Here is a 23,126-nt window from a genome sequence, read left to right as displayed (position 1 = left end):
GTTAGAATTCAGTACAAGTGCAGGGGAACTGTTAGTTCCCAATATACATGTGAATAGATGTTTCCCAAACTTCAATACGTAACACAAACTACTTCTGAAAACTTTGCCAAGAAAACTGCGGGGACTTGTCCAACCAGTTGCCAGGAGTCAATAGTGTCTTGTAGGCACAATAAAAGAAAGGAGAGTCACAGTCAGTAGACAGTGAGCTGGCAAGCTGTGAATGCACCCCCTAATGCAGGGGTAGGCAACCTTGGCCCTTTTATGACTCGTGGACTTCAACTCCCAGAATTCCTGAGCCAACCATGCCGAGGGGAAAGGGAGAGGTTTCCAAGCTGAGCCATGCTGGCTGAGGAATTCTGGGAGTTGAAGTCCACAAGTCATAAAAGAGCCAAGGTTGCCTACCCCTGGCCTAGGCCACTTTATGACTCGTGGACTTCAACTCCCAGAATTCCTGAGCCAGCCATGCTGAGGGGAAAGGGAGAGGTTTCCAAGCTGAGCCCCTCTGGCTGAGGAATTCTGGGAATTGAAGTCCACGAGTCATAAAAGAGCCAAGGTTGCCTACCCTTGGCCTAGGCCGCTTTATGACTCGTTGTCTTCAACTCCCAGATTCCTGAGCCAGCCATGCTGAGGGGAAAGAAAGAGGTTTCCAAGCTGAGCCATGCTGGCTCAGGAACTCTGGGAGTTGAAGTCCACGAGTCATCAAAGAGCCAAGGTGGCCTACCCCTGCTGATGGTTGCTACGGTTGGGTCTATGTAGGCCTCTGAGATGGGTTTGTTTTTATTTCAGGTTGCTTTCTTGAACTCATCATGGGCCAATGCTGGCTCGTGGTCAGGCTGAACTGGTAAATGATTCCCCCTCCCTACGTAGTGCCGATCCAATTATCATAAATTTGGCCTTCTCTTGGCTCCAGGATGGAAGGATATCAGGCAAAGTGCCCGATTAGAAAAGAACACACTCCAGCTGGGAATCCCTACAGGGGAATGTAGACCTCTTTAGCTGGGTTGTCTGGCTTCTCTGGAGAACAAGTGGATCCTTGCCACGGCCTCTTTCCATTTTTAAGCTCTGGAGAGCTGGTTCACTCTGCTGTCTACCCCAGAATGCAATAAGCGGGCTGGAGCCAGATTAGGAAGGAAAAACTTAAGAAAAAAGAGGGTACTAACCCACCTTTGGCTAAAAGATCATCAAATAACATCTTAAACCACTTGTGAAAGATCTAAGACTAAGCCAAGCCTTTGCTGATTTAATAATAACTGGTGTGGATCCAGCCTCCATCTCTCCTACCTGCTTGTGCTTGCTACAGAGTCTAAGTAAAAGATATCTGTCCAGATTCTTTTGGATCTGAAAAGCTTCAGATTTCCTTTGGTGTAGGGAAGGTGAGCCAAAGAGGGACTTGGAGCGTTGAGGAGCAGTCACAGAGAGGAGGGGGTAGACTTACTCTCCAAAGCACTTGAGGGCACAACAAGAAGTAACGGATGGACACTTATCAAAGAGAGATCCAACCTAGAATTAAGGGGAAATTTCCCGACAGTGAGAGCAATTAATCAATGAAACAGCTTGCCTCCAGACATTGTGGACAAGCACTCCACACTGTCCAATCAAGAAACGATTGAACAGCCATTTGTCTGGGATGGTATAAAAATTCCTGCCTTGGGCAAAGGGGCTGGACTAGAACAGGGCTTTTCAACCAGTGGTACGGGTACCACCTGTGGTACATTGCTACCTGGCAGGTGGTACGCGACCATCCTAGAAAAGTGGTAGCGGGGGAGGGGAATGAGCTGAATGAGCACCGCACAAGCCTGAGGGAGAGACGGCTGGAGCTGCAGCGCTGTCAGGGCTCAGCAGAAGCGCCAGGATCAGCACCAGAATCCAGCTGGAGCTCGGCACTGATCCTGGTGCTTCTGAACCCAGATGAAGCACCAATCAGCTGGAATGTTGCAGCATCTCCAGGGTCTTGTGATTTACATTCAGATGCTTGGCAACTGATTCATATTTATGACGGTCACAGTGTCCCAGGGTCATGTGAAGTGACCAAAACCAGCTGCAACCACCCAGCAGAGGGGGGGGAATAAAAACCAAACACTCCCCCCACCCCACCCCCACTGCCAATCCTCAACAGAAATGCTCACAACAGTGAAAAACCCAGACAGGAGGAAGAGCGCCGCCGGGCGGGCAGGCAGGTGTCTTGCTCAGCTGTGACTTGGGGGGCACTTTTTTCAGTGCCATTGTAACTTCGAACAGTCACTAAGTGAACTGTTGTAAGTCGAGGACTACCTGTACTTCATCACTTTTTCCCTTTTTTTTTTTTGGTCATCACATTTTTGACACCTTGCTAGGTGACTGGTGGTACTCGGATGTTGCCATATCCTAAAAGTGGTACCGTGGGTGAAAAGGTTGAAAAGCCCTGGACTAGATGACCTCCAGGGTTCCATTCCAGCCCTAGGATTATATTCTATACTTCTGAACCTTAATGCATTGAACAGAGGAAGGAACCAAGCAAGGGTCTGTTTCTCTTCTGCAAAAGAAAAAAAAGAAAAAAAGAAACAAGAATTGCTTCTGCAGTCTGTCACAGGTCACCTAGCCCAGAAACATGATATCTCACAATGGACTGGCTGGACAAGTGACAGCTAATAAATTGGCAGCCGAGGGATGTCGGACTGCAGAAGTGGAATTTGTAATCGTCATTGCCCTAAATATACCAGATCCCCAAGTGCTTAATTAAATGTCCATGTTCTTGCTCCCTGCTTCTTCTGCTGGTATAGGAATTCAAAAGTTGGCCAAAGCATTTATTTTTGGACCACCTAACTAATCTTGCTTCAGACCAGCGCAGCAATGTGCAATCATAGACATTTATAGTCCTGGGACCTCTGTGCATCTCCCAGATGGAAGGCAGAGGAGACAGGCCATGGGAAAGGGGTATAAAGAAGACATGTTCGCATGCTATATAAAATCACTTTAGTTAAGTGGATGAGGGTCATCTTCTAGTCAGTGCACTAAATTGGAACTTTTGGCTGACCGTGTGATCTCCAACCGAAATCTGTTTGGATTTGGAGAAAGCATTTGTAATGATGTTTAAGCTGCATTCAGTTAGGGGCACATACAGCAATATAAGGTATGGTTTTCATATTATAGGGATTGGACGTGCTAACGTGAGATGCTAATTCTGCTTGGAATATTCCGGATCATCCACCGAGAACTCAACTTAGCATCCAATGTTAAGTGTGAGTAGCATCAAGACTATTAAAAGCATCTAGATCAGGGGTGTCAAACTCACCACCTCACGTGACGTGTCGTGAGATTTTCCCCATCGCCGGAGCTGGGGTGGGTGCGGTTTCGGCATGATGCATCCAGCCCATGGGCCGGCAGTTTGACACCCCTCATCTAGATCGATGTTTCTCATCTTTAGCAACTTTAGGTTGTCTGAACTTCAACTCCCAGACTGGCTGGGGAATTCTGGCAGTTGGAGTCCAGACACCTTAACATTGCCAGGATTGGGAAACAGTAATTGAGAAATCGAGACCTGTTATAAAATAAAGGACCTGCACTCTCCAGTCATGGGCTTCCAATAAAAGTCACAATTATGCCTGTTGTATTGTGTTAAAGGTAAAGGTAAAGGTTCCCCCGCACATGCATGCTAGTCGTTTCCAACTCTAGGGGCCGGTGCTCATCTCTGTTTCAAAGGGGAAGAGCCAGCGCTTGTCCAAGGACGTCTCTGTGGTCATGTGGCCGGCATGACTGGACGCCAAAGGCACACGGAACGCTGTTTCCTTCCCACCGCAGTGGTCCCTATTTTTCTACTTGCCTTTTTACGTGCTTTCGAACTGCTAGGTTGGCAGAAGCTGGGATGAGTAACAGGCGCTCACTCTGCTATGTGGCACTCGGGATTCGACCCGCCAAACTGCCGACCTTCTGATCGACAAGCTCAGCGTCCTAACCCACTGAGCCACCGCGTCCCCTCATGTTATCACCATGCAAATGTTGCTCGGATGTCATCAGCATAACTATGTCAGGACACCCGGCGTGCTGTCCCCTTCTTGCTCGCCCAGCTAATGTTCGTGTCTCAATATCAAATCAGCACCTCTAATGTTTTTGGTGGCCTGGTGGGAAAAAGAAGGAAGGACGTTTTCCAACTTTTCTATGGGAAGAAGGCCACAAAAAAGAGCAGAAACCAAGAGAGGAATATAGAAAGAGTCTCTCTTCCTTCACTCTCCTTCGAGTCAATGGGATAATTGGCTGATTATTCTGGAGGTGTATTTCAGTAGATCACAACAGACCCATAGACCACAAGAATAGAAGAGAACATTTGTAGCCCTGATGATGTTACCTAGATTGGTAATGAAATGTCTGCAAGAAAGCAACCACGTTCAGAGAACACCAAGCACGCCTCCAGACCACAAGGAGCACAACTAAATAGCTCCGTGTGTTGTGCGAATCAGGCTTTAGTGTATTTCTTGTGTCAGCAAGACTGGATGACTTCTGAATTTGCTTTTTTTTTCCTTTTTTTTTTGCACAACTTTTTTTTCCTTCCAGCTTATTGCAAGCTTTTCTCCCATCCAAGCATGCAAGTTCAGAAGATGTTAAAGCATACAGTTAGTCCTTGACTTACAACCACGAGTCCAAAATTTATACGTTGCTAAGTGAGACATTGAGTTTTGTCCCATTTTACGAACTTTTCTTGCCACTGTTGTTAAATGAGAAACATGGCTGTCAAGTGAATCTGGTTCCCCCGTTGACTTTGCTTGTCAGAAGGTCGCAAAAGGGGATCACGTGACCCCGAGACACTGCGACCGTCATAAATGTGAATCAGCTATCAAGCATCCAAATGTAAATCACGTCACCAGGCTGTAACGGTCGGTCATAAGTCTCTTTTTTCAGTACTCTTGTAACTTTGAATGGTCACTAAATGGACTGTTGTAGGTTGAGGATTACCTGTATTTAGGAGCAGTTATTTAAGGATAGCTAGTTGTATGAACACGTTGTCTTAAAAAGCCCATCAAGAAAGTTGGTGCGTCTTCAAACTTGACCCTTTTATGACTTGTGGACTTCAACTCCCAGAATTCCTCAGCCAGGCACGTGTGCCTGGCTGAGGAATTCTGGGAGCTGAAGTCCACAAGTCATAAAAGGGACATAGTTCCCTCACGCTGGCTGAGGAATTCTGGGACTTCAAGTCCACAAGCCATAAAAGGGACATAGTTCCCTCACGCTGGCTGAGGAATTCTGGGAGCTGAAGTCCACAAGTCATAAAAGGGACATAGTTCCCTCACGCTGGCTGAGGAATTCTGGGACTTGAAGTCCACAAGCCATAAAAGGGACATAGTTCCCTCACGCTGGCTGAGGAATTCTGGGAGCTGAAGTCCACAAGTCATAAAAGGGACATAGTTCCCTCACGCTGGCTGAGGAATTCTGGGACTTGAAGTCCACAAGCCATAAAAGGGACATAGTTCCCTCACGCTGGCTGAGGAATTCTGGGAGCTGAAGTCCACAAGTCATAAAAGGGACATAGTTCCCTCACGCTGGCTGAGGAATTCTGGGAGTTGAAGTCCACAAGCCATAAAAGGGCCAAGTTTGAAGACCCCTGTCCTAAATGAATCAGAACAGAAACTGCAAAGGAATCTGCCAGTGTTATCAAACCTGACGTCAGCTGTGCTCCTTGTGTCCTGTCAAGCAGCAACTTTAGCAATAAATAATCCACACCTCTTTCCCTCAAAATAGAACAAACACATCAGAGACAGTGGCTTACTTGCAAATGGGAGAAGAATGAATCTGTAGAAATCCGGGTGTTTGTTGTTTTTTTAATTTAAAAATAGCCATATACAAAATATACATTCTGTATTTTTTTTAGAAAAAAAAACACTTTTATTTTACAAAATTTGCTTACAAATTAGTAGCACATTTAACTTTACAGACAGAACTCAATGTTGGCAGCAATGCTGCCCAAGGAAAACATTAAAGAACATCCTGAGAATGTAGTGGAAGCATCCCGAAGTTGCCTTGCAAGGCTGTATGTTTGAATTTCACTTCTGAGAAGATGAAGACACTATGGTCAGTTGGGTTTCACCATTAATAGTAATGACCGCTCAATGGTTAGTCCCACCATAATCCCAATGCTGGTTTACGTTTTCCTAGAGTAGACTAACCCTCACTAAACCATGGCAACTTCCAGATCTCAGCAAGAACCATGATGGCTGGAGAATTCTGCATATCTGGAGAGTTGGTGTGAGTCTGTCTCAGACTTTTGAGTTGGATGCAAACCTACCTCCCACCCACCATTTATAATGGAAAGGCCTTTCAGGCATAGATGGCCTGGAAGAAGTTCAGATCCTCCCATTTTTTGCTGAGCATTCGCGGATCTAGTGAAAATCTGTTCTGATTCACTCTGGAACTCTCTGAAGAACCACGAGGTGCATTACTTAATGGAAACCCCACCACCCTTGCATGAGCAAAAATCATGATTTGGATGCAAACAATGCTTTCACTGCAATTCAGAATATGTGGACGGAAGTCTTAGGGTTATCCACAGAGAAATAACTTGCTTCAGATTTCACTGAGGCAATGCCTGATTTGCACCATGGGATCTAGTGAAGCTTTCCTAACCCCCTCTCTACCGCTCAGAGGTAGAGAGATGAAGAAGCCAAGCATTCTGCAAGGATTCTGCTCTTATCTTCTTGGACTGGCCCAGCCCATTTTGAAGGCCTTCAGGGAAAAGGCTTCATGTCTGAAAACACAGCTACAGATCCAATGCCAATTCTCAAAATTTGGCCAAGAGTAATCCTTTAGAGGAGAGGCTATGTTCACCAGCATTAAGGAGGATTTTGGTTCACCTTCTTCAGCATAGAGCTAGCAATGGCCAAAGCACCACCTTGAACAAATCTCACAAAGTTGTCCCCAGCTAGTGGCCCTATGGCGTAGAGTCCCTTCTCATGAACAGACTCATAAGTGAAGAGATCAACATCCATGGGGTTCCTCTTGGAACTGACTGGCTGCTCACAGTCAACGGCCAAGTCCATCCCATTGCTGGGCAAGTAGGAGAGATTGGGATTGGAGCCGATGAGGACAAAAGCCATGGAGATCCGGTGTATTTGTTGACGGCCACTCTTGTCGGAAAAGATGCACTTCCGGTCCTCCAAAAAGCAGGCAACGTGGTGCTCTGGAAGGCTGACATAATGTTCGTACGGTCCCGGGTAAGGGTTGGCCTGCTCCCTCATCATCTGGTGGACTTTGTGGTACTCGGGGTACATTGTTTTGGGGAGCTGGTTGAAGATGAGGGCCGGGTCATTCACGCGCCGGCGAAAAGCGTGGATCACAGGAATGTTATAATGGTGGGCAAACAGGATGGCATCTGCTGCTGTTAAGCCTGCTCCTACAATCAAGATTGGGTCCGACATGACGCCAATCTCCTTGTTCTTGACGGCTTCTTCGAGAGCTGACAGAGTGTGATGGATGAAAGGGAGATGCTCGCCTTGGACCCCAAGCTGTGTTGGGCTATCATAGGTCCCCGTGGCCAAGACCACATTTTCTGCATAAACTGAGAAGGGGTGGGTGCCACTGCCATTGGTGACAAAGCCATCAACCTGGAAGAGACTGTCCCTGCTTTCTTGAGGTCTCTGGGATAAATCCCAAACGGAGCTGCTGTCCTTGGCATCTTGACCACCGTAGCTATCTTCTGAATCCAAGTTCAATCTCTTCACAGATGTCACCAGAGTTCCACAGAGGAAGTTCTTCTTGAGCCCTTTCTTGGCCACGTAATATTGATAGTATTGGACTATGTCGCCAGCAGTTGCTCTGTTGTTTCTGAAGCCCCTGTAAAACAAAAATATGATCAGAACAGATTAATAATCAATGGAGACCACTCTTGTAGCATCTCATAACTCATCACCCAAAGCTAGGGATTTGAGCTCAACTTAAAACCATTTTATTGATGGATACAAATAGATTGGATGGAAACATAAGGGGACATTTCCATAGTAGACAATTAAACCCACTTCTATTAGAAATATGGGTGAGATTGTGGGTTGCTCTTAAGCAGAACGTTGTTTGATAAGTTTGTATCCACTACTTCTCGTCCTGCCTTCAGGTGTTTTGGAGAATAGATTGGCTCCCTCTTCTTTGTGACAGCCCCTCAAATCTTGGAAGACTGCTATCATGTCACCCCTAGTCTTTCTCTTCGTTAGACTAGACATATCCAGTTCCCTCAAGCATTCACGGTCAAAGGGTTGAGCCCAAAGCTACTGTTTAATTAGTTTCCCAGAGGAAACTCTAATTAATTAACTCTATCCTACCTTTTCTTCCTTGTCAACCAGTCTTTGAATGGAACATCAGGAAGCCCCATCCAATCTCCTTGGCTCAGGGTGAACATGGACCCTTCAATAGACTACACAGAAAGAAAGAAAGGAAAAATTAACACATAAATCCAGTTCTGGAAATATCATTGGAATTTATAAAGAGAGAATTATCCAGAGAACTAAAATTTGGCTCTCCTCCCAAATCTAGCACAGGCTCCTCTCTCATACACAGTGCAGTTTCTTTGACTTGATCCAGGATGTTGCATATACCCAGCAACCGATGCTTGCAAAGCACGGTTTATGACTTTGCATGATGAGAACTCTAGTAATCATGGTTTATTAACGAACCATGTTTTCACCTGCATGTTCGGGATTCTATCTGGCCATAAAGTAAAGGATGCTTTAGATCTGTTAGAAATTCTGGTTCATTCTTATTATTTGGATTGTTTCTGCTAATCTGTGATTTGATTCTATTTTTTATTTTGTTTTCTTTTTAGACTCTCATGTTTCACTTTCAATATAGCCATGTATTTATTTGTACAATTATACCCTGGCAAGTCCAGCAGGTACATAAACTAAAACAGCCCCATATAATCTAACTTCCAGCAGATGTCCCCAATTTACTGGAAGCGTTTTGACACTGTTTCAACCATTCCAGGAATGCTCTAATTTTGAAAGAACCCATCTTAAATTCAAAATACTTGTTTCAAACTTGACATTCAACTATTTCAAACTTGCAACACTTAAAAATAAGTTTAAGTTAAGTTAAATAAATGGTTGGAACTAAGTCAGATCTCTTCTACTAAGGCCGGAATTAAAACATGAAATATTTTGAATTTGCCTCTGTAGTAATTAATTATTCTTCAGGGATCAAACTCTGAACAGTTTACCGTTTCCATTCGTCCCATGCTAACCGAGTTTGACCCAGACTGGTTCAAGAAACTTGGGTTATGCTTTCACTTGGTTTACAACAGCATGGTGCAAATAAAAAATATTTTTTTCCACCACCAGTTCTCAATCATTCTGCTAAAAGGAAAGCTGATAACAGAACAACTGCGTTGGAAGGGACCTTTAATGATATTCTAGTCCTGCGGTAGGCAACCTTGGCTCTTTGATGACTGGTGGACTTCAACTCCCAGAATTCCTAAGCCAGCCTGGCTCAGCTTGGAAACCTCTTCCTTTCCCCTCAGCATGGCTGCCTCAGGAATTCTGGGAGTTGAAGTCCACAAGTCATAAAAGAGCCAAGGTTGCCTACCCCTCCTCAGATAAACAGTTGTCCGATCTCTTCTTAAAAACCTCCAGTGTTGGAGCATTCAAAACCTCTGGACGCAAGCCGTTCCACTGGTTAATTTTGGATCCTATGTTCTATGTACCTTCATTTATACACGCTAAGATCTTGAGCTGCACTTACATGCCAGGCTCCACCAGGCAAGGTTTTGCCAAGAACCAGATGAGGGATGGCTCGGTCAGGTTCATGCCACCACGTGAGGACAGACTCGGCTGTCCCACCAAAGTCCGTATCGGGACGCAGAAGGGCATCGAAAAGGAGAGCCACTGGACTAGAAGATCGGCCCTCTAAACCTTCAGAGAGATAGTCCAGATCCTGTAGGAAAAACAAGATGTCTTGATGGGGGATTCCCACAACCACTGAAAACGTTAATCTGGGGCACTGCTCTAATCTAGATAGATTGGATGATGATAAGCTTTCATTCTTGCTTCAGATTATATTGAATACACACACACCAACACACATACCGTATCTATATCTATATATTTATATCTATATATCTACATCTATCTATCTCTATTTCTCTCTATCCATACATCTATCAATATTGAGATATCTGTATCTATATTTTATTGAGATATTGTGATATCAAGATACCTATATCCATATATCTATATCTATATCTATATGTAGATAGATAGATAGATAGATAGATAGATAGATAGATAGATAGATAGATAGATAGACAGACAGACAAACAGAAAAAAAATTGTACTGCAAAGAGGCATATCTATTGCACAGACTTTGGAATATCCAACCACCTCTCATTCACGATGCAGCCTTAAATTGAAGGTCATGGATTGTCAGATCAAACACCATCCAGAGAGCCAATATTAATTTTGTTTATCAAATGGTTTCCCACCTTTATTATTTTTACTAATAACTCAAGACGGTGAACATATCCAACACACTTGCCTCCTCCTATTTTCCCCACAACCACTACCCTGTGAGGTGGGTTGGGTTGAGAGAGAGGGATGGTCACCCAGCCGGCTTCCATGACTGAGACCTGAACGTGGGGTCTTCTGCTTTCTAGCCTTTTTTAGACCAAATTGCTCTTACAGGACATATCAATTTATATAATATAATTGTAATCCTACAGGAGTTTGCCAGCCATAGTGAAATCCTGGGGTAACCCTCTTGTTTTTTTGCAAAGGTTTCTCTGCAGCCAGATCACTTGATTAGAAGGCCACCCAACGGAGGTCTCGGCTATACCAACCTGATCCACAATGGGAACCTCTGGGGTCTCTTCTAATTTCCTCTGCAAAATTGGATTAGGATGAACGGAGTTCCTTCTGACGTAGGGAATGTTGCCAGACAAGAGATAGGATAAGCAGATCCCCGAGGGACCATTTCCTGAAAGACACAAAATCAAAGGGATTCATCTCAGCTTACCAGCCCCAGGTGTATTATTTATTTGTTTTCCTTTATCATTTTCATAAATAACTCTAAGCGGTAAACATTCCTCATGCTCCTTCTTCCTCTTCCTCCTATTTACCACCCATATTGTCTCACACCAATTTCTCCGGACCCTCGTTGTGACTTCGGCTGCTGTTGGGTATGCAAAGCGGATGCAAACCTGAATTTGCACTGTTGGGAAAAGTAGGTGCCTGTTTAACGCTGGGTTTTATTCATGACTTCCTCCAACAATTCCTTTTGCACAACCGTCAATAAAAATAAAATTTTTTAAAAAAAAGCCTGCTGGGCTTGTTTCGAAGTTCATGGCCACCCAAACAAAACCTCAGTTGTTGGCTGAACCAACAAGGGCTCAGAAATTGTCTGGCTCGCTACAAAGCTGGAGAGGCATAATTCACAACACAGAAGGGACTTTTGTATGGCAAGCCCTGGCAAATCAAAGTTGCAGGCTTAGCCTGCCGGAAGGTTCTCCAGCTGAACTACTAGGGTTTATTTTGGAATCAGAAAAAAGGGACTTATGACCATTTTTCACACTTACGACCGCTGCAGCATCCCTGCGGTTACGTGATTAAAATTTAGATGTTTGGTAACTGGCAAGTATTTATAAAGGTTTCAGTGCCCCATGCAAATATGGGTAGTCCCTGACTTGTGACCACAAATGTCTTCTTAAGTGAGACATTTGCCAAGGGGAACTTTGCCCCATTTTATGACATTTCTTCACCACAGTTGTTCAGTGAATCACTGCAGTTGGTAAATTAGTCACCTGGTTGTTAAACGAATCGGGCTTCCCCTTTGCTTGTCAGAAGGTTGCAAAAGGGGATCACGTCACCCCGGTACACCGCGACAACCGTCCTAAGTATGAACCAGTTGCCCAGCATCCACATTGGGGGTCACATGACCCTGCGGATGCTGCAACGGCTGTTCAGTGTGAAAAATGGTCACAAGCTGCTTTTTTCCCCAGTGTCATCGTAACTCTGAACAGTCACTAAGTGAACTGCGGTAAGTCGAGGAGCAGCTGCCTCTGAGAACATTTGCAAATCTAATTATTTTGGCTAAGGTAACTGAGACCTTGCTTTGCTAGAGCTGCTTTCTTGCCAGATTAATATTTTACCGGCTGAGACGGAACCATCTGTCAGTCTTCGCGAGAGAGGAGCCTCGTGGCTTAAAAGGAAGCGCCAGAGTTGTGTAACACGCAAAGGAGCCGGTCAGCATGACACAGCAAGAGGGGGGAGGTTTCTGTTCTATCTGGCACAGGCCCCAGGTTGTAAAAACAGCTGGAAGCTGCAGCTTCCCCCACCCTTCTCAGCTCTATTACAGGCACACACGCTCTTTTCTGTCCCAGAGGGTCTAAAGAGCCTTGGTGGAGCAGTGGGCTAATGCCTCCTTAAGTAACACCAGCTGCCTGCAATTAGTGCAGGTTCGAGTCCCACCAGGCTCAAGGTTGACTCAGCCTTCCATCCTTCCCAGGTAGGTAAAATGAGGACCCAGATTGTTGGGGGCAATTAAGCTGACTTTGTAATAATGCCGCTTGGGTTTGTGTGTGAAAGCCCTAATAAGCAGGCATATACATAGAATGAAGGCTACTGCTAAGTTTGTAAGCCGCCCTGAGTCTTCGGAGAAGGGCGGGATATAAATGGAATTAAAATAAATAAAATAAATAAATAAAATAAATAAAATGAACATTCTGTAACTTCCAGAAGACTTTGATGCTCAGTTTATAGGTAGGAAAATTCCATTAGCACTTTATCTGGAGAAAGATGCAGAATATAGAGTAACAGGATTGGAAGGGACCTTGGAGGTCTTCTAGTCTAACCTCCCTGCTCAAGCCCTGTGCCGTTCCGGGCAAATGGTTGTCCACCTCATGTGAACTTGATACTTCGATGCAGCCTAGGACTGCGTTGGGGGTTTAGGGGCTGCAGCACCCTGCTGACACCTACTTAATCAGGAAGCAAAGGACTTTCTGTCAGTGGGACAAAGCTGATATAATACAGCTTTCCCACTGCAATATTTCTCCCTGCCCTGCCCTGCCAAAAGACTCACAGTTACATCTACAACTCTGAACTTGTCTGGTGCGCAGTTTGTTTTCAATTTTATTTTTTGCGTTTTAAATTTTAATTTTACACAAAAAAGGCACAGAAGGGAAGCAGGAGATCCCTAGATGTTTCTTTTGTTGATAGGGGTTTTTTCAGAAGGGAAGGGAAGGGAAGGGAAGGGAAGGGAAGGGAAGGGAAGGGAAGGGAAGGGAAGGGAAGGGAAGGAAAGGAAAGGAAAGGAAAGGAAAGGAAAGGAAAGGAAAGGAAAGGAAAGGAAAGGAAAGGAAAGGAAAGGAAAGGAAAGGAAAGGAAAGGAAAGGAAAGGAAAGGAAAGGAAAGGAAAGGAAAGGAAAGGAAAGGAAAGGAAAGGGAGAGTGGAAGGAAGAGAGGAAGGCAGAGAGAGAGGAAAGAAGGAAGGAAGGAGGGAAGGAGGGAGGAATAAAGGAAGGGAAAGAAGAAGGAGGGAGGGAGGGAGGGAGGGAGGAAGGAAGGAAGGAAGGAAGGAGGAATAAAGGGAGAGAGAGAGGAAGGAAGGAAGGAATAGAGGGAGGGAGGGAGAGAGGAAGGAAGGGAGGGAGGGAGGGAGGAAGGGAGGGAGGGAGGGCCAAAAGTGCAGGAAACAGAGAGGGGGGGAGAGAGAGAAAGAGAAAAGAGAGAGACTATTAATATAGATGTTCCTTTTTTAATCATAATTCTTGGAAATACAGCAGCTTGTGGCTGATAGGAACAAGCTGGCTTGGGAAGACAACTGTGCTGGTATCTGCTGATTACTTCCCAGAGCGACTTACCTATAATCACCACGGGAAGAGGCTTAGCGTTGCTCTGTTCCAGATGTGCATGAAACATGACTTATTCTTTCGCTCTGCCAGCAGAGTTCAAAGACCTCCAATTCTGCCTGTAACGAGAAGGCCACACCAATAGTTGAAGCACGGATGATATTGCTTCTCTGACCCACCCCAAGCAGGTGGCAGGGAACGGAAGGCTCAAAAACCGGACAAGTCAAAGGAGAAAGGAGAGAAGCTTTGCGAGTTTTTTCCAGGCCATCCCCAAGTTTGCCTTTAAGGATGCGGGAAAACTGCCCGCCCCAGTCCCAGAATGGAAGTGTTCCGTTTCACACCCTCCAAACACTTTTCACAACTTGGTACCATCACTGTACTGAAGAAAGGGAGGACATGGGAGGGGGCTTTCCCCGGATTGCAAGGCTGAAAAATTGCACATCCGCTGGGGGGGAAAAAAAAGTGCCAAACAGAACCACCTATAATATTTTCAAATTTCATGTCATTAGTAACTACTCATTAGAAGGCAGCTCAGTTCAAGAGCTGAGAATTTAAAGGCTTCAGCTTTGCTTAGGTTTCTCTCTCTCTCTCTTATTTATTTTAGCTAAAATGTTTGCATATTTATCTTTCACAAGTTGCAGTTGCAGGTGATGGTTTTATTTATTTTTTTTATCTTGCCTCTGTAACGTTTATCAATAATTCAAGGCAGAGAAAATACCTCACAGTCCTGTCTCCTCCTTTTTCCCCCATAAAAAACAACCTTGTATGGTGGGCTGGGCTAAGAGGGAGTGGCTGGCCCAAAGCCGCCTAGCTGAGTTTCATGCCCAAGGCAAGACTAGAACTCACTGTCTCCTAATGGCTAGCCTGGTGCCTTGACCACTACGCCTAACTGTTCTTGATAAAAATAGATACAGGTACTATCTATCTCTATTGTAGATAACACATCACACAATGCTAGATTCGTTTTATTATCTATTTGCATCCTGCTTTTCTTATTTTTGCAAATACCTCAAGGTGGCAAACATACACAATATACCAGGGGGTAGGCAACCTTGGCTCTTTTATGACTCGTGGACTTAAACTCCCAGAATTCCCGAGCCAGCAAAGCTGCCTCAGGAATTCTGGGAATTGTAGTCCACCAGACATAAAAGAGCCAAGGTTGCCTACCCCTGCAATATATTATCCTTCTCTTATTTTCCCCACAACAACCCTGTGAGGTGAGCTGGGCTGAGAGACAGTGACTGACACAAGGGACACCCAGCTGGTTTTCATGTTGAAGGTGCGACTAGAACTCACCGTCTCTTAGTGCTTGGGCCAAAGTCGCCTAGCTGGCTTTCTCGGGCCAAGATGGCACTAGAACTCACAGTCTCCTGTTGACTGGGCCAAACTCACTCATCTGCTTTCATGGCTAGGGGGGAACTGGAACTCACCGTCTCTCACTTTCTAGCCTTAACCACTAGACCCGACCGTCTCTCTCTTACCATTACTCATATTCTAATATTATAACATCATATTAGAATCACCAGCTGGAAATACCTCAATTATATGACTGTAATGTATTCTAAAAACAAAAGTAGGAAGTGTTTTGGGTCATCTCAAATGAACATCTCAGAAGAAAAACACATGTTGACAAACCTAAGCAGACGACTTTGTCTTCCAAAAAGGTAAAGAAGGGAACTAGGGGATTAGCCATATTGGATCTAATTCTCACTAACAGAGATGAAATGATAGAAGGTGTTGAAGCCACAGGAACCTTGGGGGGAAGTGATCATGCAATATTGGAATTCAACATTCTGGAAGCACAAGCAATAGAACACAGCCAAACTAGAGTCTTGGACTTTAAAAGAGCTAATTTCAATAAACTCAGAGAGAGCTTGGAAAGGATTCCATGGATGAGAATCCTCAAGGCAAAAACAACTCAAGAAGCTTGGGAAATTTTGAAAAGGGAGATAATAAAAGCCCAGTCTAGCACAATACCAACAAAGAGGAAAAATAACCGCTCTCAAAAGAAACCAGCATGGCTGCATAAAGAACTTTCTGATAAATTGAAAGATAAAAAGGACAAGTATAAAAAGTGGAAAAAGGGGCACATAACTAAGGCAGAATATCAGTAAATAGCCTGAGCCTGCAAAGATGAAGTGAGGAAAGCAAAGGCTCAAAATGAATTAAGGCTTGCGACCAAAATCAAAAATAACAAAAAAAGCTTTTTTTTCAACATGTAAAAAACAAGAAAAAAAATTAAAGAAATGATTGGTCCATTAGTGGGGGAAAGTGGCAAGCAGGTGACAAGCAATAGGGAGAAAGCAGAACTATTTAGTCATTTTTTGCATCTGTCTTTACACAAAGGGAAAAAACAGTCCAACCTACCCAAACCAGTGCCATAAAAAACATAATAGAAACGCAATTTAAGATAGGCAAGAAAATGGTAAGGGAGCACCTGTCCAGCCTAGACGAGTTCAAATCACCAGGACCAGATGGATTACACCCCAAAGTTCTCAAGGAACTGGCAGATGTGAACTATATTTTTCAAAGATCCTGGAACACTGGGGAACTACCAGAGGACTGGGAAAGAGCTGATATAGTTCCCATCTTTTTTAAAAAAGGGGGGGGGGGGAATGGATCCAGGAAATTACAGACCTATCAGCCTGACCTCAATACCTGGGAAGATTCTGGAAAAGATAATCAAACAACGAATCAGCGAGCACCTAAAGGCAAAGTCATTACTAAAAGCCAACGTGAGTTTGTCAAAAACAGATCATGCCAGACAAATCTTATCGCATTCTTTGACCAAGTGACAAAATTAGTGGATCAGAGGAATGCTGTGGATATAATTTACTTAGACTTCAGTAATGCATTTGATAAAGTAGATCACAACCTACTACTTGATAAGATATAAAAAAGTGGGTTAGACAGCATCACCACCAGATGGATTCATAGTTGGCTGACCAGCCGTACTCAGCGTGTGGTCCTCAATGGAACCGCATCTACATGGAGGGAAGTGTGTAGTGGGGTGCCCCAAGGCTCTGTTCTAGGCCCAGTGGTCTACAACATCTTCATCAACAATTTGGACGGGGGGATAGATGGGGAACTCATCAAATTTGCTGGCAACACTCCAGAAGATAGGCTTAAGATACAGGAGGATTTGGACAGACTTGAACACTGGGTGCTATCTAACAAAATGAAATTCAGTGGTGAAAAAAGTAAGGTTCTACATTTAGACAAGAAAAACCAAATGTACAGGTATAGTATAGGTGGTACTTTGCTCAAAAGTAGTAACTGTGAGAGGGATCTTGGAGTCCTAGTGGACAATCACTTAAATATGAGCCAGCAGTGTGCTGCATCTGCCAAAAAAGCCAACACAGTGCTAGGGGATAGAATCAAGATAGAACAGATGGATAGAATCAAGATCATGTGAAGTATTAATTCCACTTTACAATGCCCTGGTAAGGCCACACTTGGAATACTGCATCCAGTTTTGGTTACCACGATGTAAAAAAGATGTTGAGACTCTGGAAACAGTACAGAGAAGAGCAACAAAGATGATTAGGGGAAATATAAGGAACCGTTGCTGGAATTGGGTATGTCTGGGATGGTTAATGAAAAGAAGGACTCGGGGTAACATGATAGCAGTATTCCAATATCTCATGGGTTGCCACAAAGAAGAGCAAATCAAGCTATTCTCCAAGGCACCTGAAGGCAGGACAAGAAGCAATGGATGGAAACTAACCAAAGAGAGAAGCAACCTAGAACTAAGGAGAAACTTCCTGACAGTGAGAACAATTAACAGTGGAACAATCTTTCTCCAGAGTGGTGAATGTGCTCCAATACTGGAAGTTTTTAAAGAAAAGACTGGACAACTATTTGTCTGAAATGATAGGGTTTCCTCCAAGGTCCCTTCCATCATCATCTTCATAATTATTATCATCATGATTATCATCTTCTTCTTCCTCAAATTCTGTGTGTGACATTTGTCTTCATGTCCATAACTGGTCAGTTGTTACCTTCCACCTGATATTCTCCAGATATGTTGAATAATATCTCGAGCCTGCATGATCAGGCTGAATGGGAATTATAGAACTGTAGTCTGAGAAACAGACTAGATCCAGGTATGGCAAGCAGGACTAGTCATGTTAGAAATGCATTCAAGGCAACGCCTCCCACTTGCTACCCAAACAAGGTTGAAGATACATTTCTGCTGGAAGAGGACGTTGCATGTTGTTCGCAGATGTTGCAAGATATTCGCAGATGACAAGACACAGGTTTTCTCAGAAGCAGGAGCAATCTCATGCACAAAACCACTGCATCTTTAAAAATGGGTGGCAATGTCACAAACTTCCTTTCTTTAAAAAAAGAAGTTCCCCAATCTGACCTAACTTGAGATACAACTAACCAAGAGAAATGTGGGAGAAAACAGAACTGACAGATTTATCCACCAGATTGTTAAGCGCTTAGCTCTTCAGAGGCTCTCTCTGGAGTCCCCAGATGTTCACCCAGGTGATGGAAAAAGGGGGAACCATCATCCCTAATGGTTCCTCTGTAACTGCCTCATGGCCCAAAGACTTAACATATTGTATAGTTAGCTATAGCCAGTGCAGACGGGTGGAAATTTCAACCCCTAAGAAAACGAACGTGAAAAGCACGGAAGAAATTGAAGACTTGAACCAGAGGTCTTCAAACTCGGCCCTTTTATGACTCATGGACTTCAACTCCCAGAATTTCTCAGCCAGGCATGCTGGCTGAGGAATTCTGGGAGTTGAAGTCCATGAGTCATAAAAGGGCCGAGTTTGAAGACCCCCTGATTGAACAAACGAAAAGAAGGGAAGACACAGGCTTTAACTGGTAAGCCTGGTGGGCTATGATGCCTGCAGTGGCCAACGCCAGGTGCAGATCATATTTAGAACATCAGTAAGTAAAGATAATTACATGGCTGGGGAATTCTGGGAACTGAAGTCCACACATCTTCAAGCTGTCAAAGTTGAGAAACACTGAATTATGGGATTAATGAGGTTCAGTTCAACCAGTTCACACCAATCCTCGAAAACAAGCCAGGGAAATCTTGCAAAGTAGGCTTTCTGGAACTCCTTCCCAGCCCAAGAGTCTTGAGTCATGTGATCAGGAAGGGAGGACTTAGTATGGGGAAATCAGCAACATCTGGAGCCACGGGTCAACCGATTCTTCTACAGGTAGTCTTCGACTTGCAACTGTTCATTTAGTCACCGTGTCAGAATCCATTTATATCACATTCATAAATGTATGTTTAAAACATTATCCCCCCCTGGATTCTGCCATCTCCCGAGGAAGCAGGAGTGGATGTGGATTTAGCCTGCCTTAGGTTATTTCAAAGACCAAGGAAAACCTTTTGAACTGGGGGAACAAAGGGGAGGGTTAGGGAAGAAGGCATCTGGCCTGTGTCTCCATTTGAATCTGTAAAGGAAGAAGGCAATAACCGTAAAAGATCCGAAGATCCCTTTCCCACGAAAGGGATGACACGATGACACGAAGTAAATGATGGGGGGCTGACCAAATGGGGTTGAGGGAAGGGGGGTTGAACCGGGAACTCTTTATAAAGTTTCAATCTGTAAAACAATACCAGGTCCTGTCTTGTATTTCCACAACCAAACATGTCCTAGTAAAAATTCCTTTTGGACTAGAACTGAGTCCAAGAGTTTTTGTTTTCCTAAGACGTGGATTGGGGTGGGTCCTGACAGACCGTTCAAAGTTACAACGGCACTGAAAAAAGTGACTTATGACCATTTTTTGCACTTAACACCCATTACAGCACGGGTGTCAAGCTGCCGGCCCTCGGGCTGGATGCATCATAGCAAAACCGTGCCCACCCCATTGCTGGCAATGGCAAAAAAAGTCGCAATACATCGCGACACGTCATGTGACGTTGCAAGTTTGACACCCCTGCGTTACAGTATTCCCGTGGTCACGTAATAAAAAATCAGATGCTTGGCAACTGACTCACATTTATGACGGTTGCGATGTCCCGGGATCACCTTTTGTGACCTTCTGACAAGCAAAGTCAGTGGGGAAATCGTGTAACAGCTGCAGTGATTCACTTAACGACTGTGGCAAGGAAGGTCACAAAATGGGGCAAAATTCACTTAACTCTCTTGCTTAGCCGCAGAAATTTTGGACTCAATTGGGGTCGTAGGTCAAGGACTTCCTGCGTAGGGATCTCCTGGGAAAATTCTCTCTCTCTCTCTGTCTCTCTCTCTTTCTCTCTTTCTCTCCCTCCCTCCCTCCCTCCTTCTCCTGTTCTTAGCCAGATCAGAATCATTTTTTATTTATTTATTTATTTATTTATTTGTTTGTTTGTTTTTATAAACCGCCCTTCTCCCGAGGGACTCAGGGCGGTGTACAGAATAAGATAGGCATACAGAATGAACCGTAATGAAAAACAAACACTAGTAAAATACAAACTGGGACCCCAATAAGAGCTATCAGGCCAGGCCGGACTGCTGGAACAGGTAAGTTTTTAATTCTCGCCGGAAGGTGCGGAATCTCTTCTGATTTTGAAGAGTTGCACTGCTTTGAGAAACAGAGCATAAAGTTTCTTTACCTGCATGATTTTCTAACACTTCTGTGGCCTGGGAAGAGTAAAAATGCCCCCACGGAAGGCAGCATTTTTATCAGTGGGCCTGAGACGTTGCTGCTGCGGCAGGCAGCCGTTATCTAAGAAAGCTTGTGCTAACTTCCCAGAACTGATGGGGAAGGGTAACAGATATTGAAACAAAGAAGAAAAACCTGCCACGGAGTCTGTTGAAAGCAGATTATTATTATTTTTTCCCAGAGTGGCTTGGAAAAGATCTTTAGTTTTCATTAAGCGGCAAGCTACGCCTAAAGTTTCTTTCCTGCTATCAGAGTTTGCAAGACATGAGGATTCAGTCCCTTGGAAACCAACCAAACAAAACATTAGATATCAAATGTACAGCACGACCCTTGTGCATGTGGCCGCTTTAAATTTTTTAACAAGACTGCGGGAATTGTGTCTGCTGTCACCCTGGATCGCCTGCTGGCTGGGCTCGGAAAAACTGCTTGGAAGATGGCTAAGGCAGGTTTATGAATGGAAAAAGCGCTCAGATCCAAGGAAGCAGAATCCAGATGTCAATCTATTGATCAGCCCGGTATATGCATTACATTTATTGTCTTATATCCAGCCTTTATTATTTTTGCTAATAATAATCAAGGTGGCAAATGTATCCAACTCACTTTCCTTCTTCTATTTTCCCCACTTCATCATCCCTGGGAGGCAGGTTGGGTGGAAAGAGAGAGAGAGAGAGAGAGGGACTAGCTCAAAGTCACCCAGCCTGCTTTCAGGCTTAAAGCAGAACTAGAACTCACAGCCTCCTGGTCATTGGCCCAAAGTCACCCAGCCGGCTTTCATGTCTAAGGCGGGAGTAGAACTCTTTTATCTGCTGGCGATTGACCCAAAGTCACCCAGCCTGCTTTCAGGCTTAAAGCAGAACTAGAACTCACAGCCTCCTGGTCATTGGCCCAAAGTCACCCAGCCGGCTTTCAGGCTTAAAGCAGAACTAGAACTCACTGTCTTCTGGTTTCTAGCCTGGTGCCTTAACCACTATTAATCCTCCACAAGAGCTAGCATGTATTGATGATGACCCCAGTGCCAAATGCCCCTGGTTTTTCTTCCTCACCGTGGCCCATGAAATCCACAATTTTCAGGGCAAAGAAAAGCTTGCTAAAAGCTAACCATTCTTTACTCAGAAACAGCCCAGGATGCTATAAACATTGCTCTGAAGAGCCTCTGAAAAGTTTTTTTCCCCCCTGAAAAGCCACCTTTGATCAGTTGGCTGGTTCCCTTGCCTAGTATCTTTCCACTCCTTCTCTCTCTCTCTCTCTCTCTCTCTCTCTCTCTCTCTCTCTCTCTCTCTCTCTCTCTCTCTCTCTCTCTTTTGCTGATCAGCTGGTCCCCTCTGAGCATTCCTCTCTTGCTGCAGGCGCAACATTACATAATATTCTTGGCTGGGCCATCATCCCACACATGCAGCTCGCTGGAGCGGTTTCAAAACACAGACTGCCGCCAAGTTGATCCTGGGGACCAGCCACTTGGTGCCTTCTAGAATTTCAGAACTACAACACCCACAATGCCTTGTCCCCTGAGCCTGCTTGCCGAGCCAAGAAAAGGCAACCCATTCAAAAGGATTTAATTACTTATTGCAAAGGCTACCTTTCCAAAATGCTTTCACCGGCAGGCACACAGAGCAAGTTTATTAAGCATAACGAGCCTTTCCCCTGGCCCAAACTTTCAACTATTATTCCTGTAGCAGGGGTACCCAACCTTGGCAACCTTGTGGACTTCAACTCCCAGAATTCCCCAACCAGCCACCGCGGGGGGGGGAATGCTGGCAGTTGGAAGTTGCCGAGGTCGGACGTTTCTGCTCTACGCATTTGCATCCTTTCAAAGCAGCTTTTGCAAGGGTGCTGGTTGCAAAGGGTTCAACCCCCCCTGCAGCAGAAACGTCCAACTTCGGCAACTTTTGAACACTTGCGGGGCTTCAACTCCCAGAGTTCCCCAGCCATCCCCGGGGAATGCTGGGAGTTGAAGTCGTCCACGAGTCTCACGGCTGCCCAAGTTGGGCATTTCTGCTGTAGGCGTTTGCACCCTTCCAAGCCAGCTTTTTTTGCCTTAGTCGGCAGGAAACCCAGGTTTATAACCCCTTATAACCCCTTTCAAGGGCTGCCTCTTGTCCAAGACCCCCCACCACCACCACCAAAGCGGCGCGCCGAATTCCCCGGGAGGGCGCCCGGTTGGAGAAGGGGCGAGTCATCCAGCCGGTGCCGAAGCGCAGCGGCGCGTCTCCCAGCGTCCCCGAGGGGCGCCCCGGCTTACGAGCGGCGGGGTCAGCGCTGCCTTCCTTACCCGAGGGGAAGACCCGATCCGGAGCTCCAGAAAGCCCCGCGGACGCTCGACTAAGACGAACCCGGGAAGTCGCCGGACACTCGCTCGCCTTGCTAGACGCTCCGCCGATCCTCGCCGCCGCCGCCGCCGCCGCCTAAATATACAGTATTGAGCCCCGGCGCGGAGGGGGCGGGGCTTGGGCCCGTCGGGGGCGGGGCTAGGCAAATCGCCCAGCCGCGTGACTCAGCACTTTCCCAGCCGCCGGCTCTTTTTTTTTTTATGAATGGAGGGGAAAAGCCGCGCCGGCTGCTGCCACCGCCGGCGCCGCCGCCACGTGCCCGCTTTCCCGCCGGCGCTTTAGGCGAGGGGCCGTTTGGGAAGAAGAGGAAGGGAGGAGGGGGGAGGAGTTCGAGCAGGAGGCTGCGAAACTCTCCGGCTGCGGGACGGGGGCCGTGCCCACGGCCCGGTTTC

At 45.4% G+C, this 23,126-nt stretch overlaps 1 protein-coding gene across 1 annotated transcript; it reads right to left on the bottom strand.

The window, feature by feature from the left end:
- Positions 1–5,775: 5,775 nt before the first annotated feature.
- OSGIN1 (oxidative stress induced growth inhibitor 1) lies at positions 5,776–22,795 on the bottom strand. Its single transcript, XM_083370870.1, has 6 exons — positions 22,677–22,795; positions 13,802–13,908; positions 10,784–10,920; positions 9,691–9,882; positions 8,277–8,368; positions 5,776–7,797 (listed from the first exon to the last, which is right to left on the bottom strand). Exons 2-6 carry the CDS (start codon positions 13,857–13,859, stop codon positions 6,798–6,800), a joined length of 1,479 nt encoding a protein of 492 aa, XP_083226996.1. The 5' UTR covers positions 13,860–13,908; positions 22,677–22,795; the 3' UTR covers positions 5,776–6,797.
- Positions 22,796–23,126: the final 331 nt, after the last annotated feature.

Source organism: Vipera ursinii, assembly GCF_947247035.1.
Source record: "Vipera ursinii genome assembly, chromosome: 10".
NCBI lineage: Eukaryota > Metazoa > Chordata > Lepidosauria > Squamata > Viperidae > Vipera > Vipera ursinii.
Note: the sequence above shows the minus strand (reverse complement) of the source record. Positions and strands in the feature narration are given on the sequence as shown.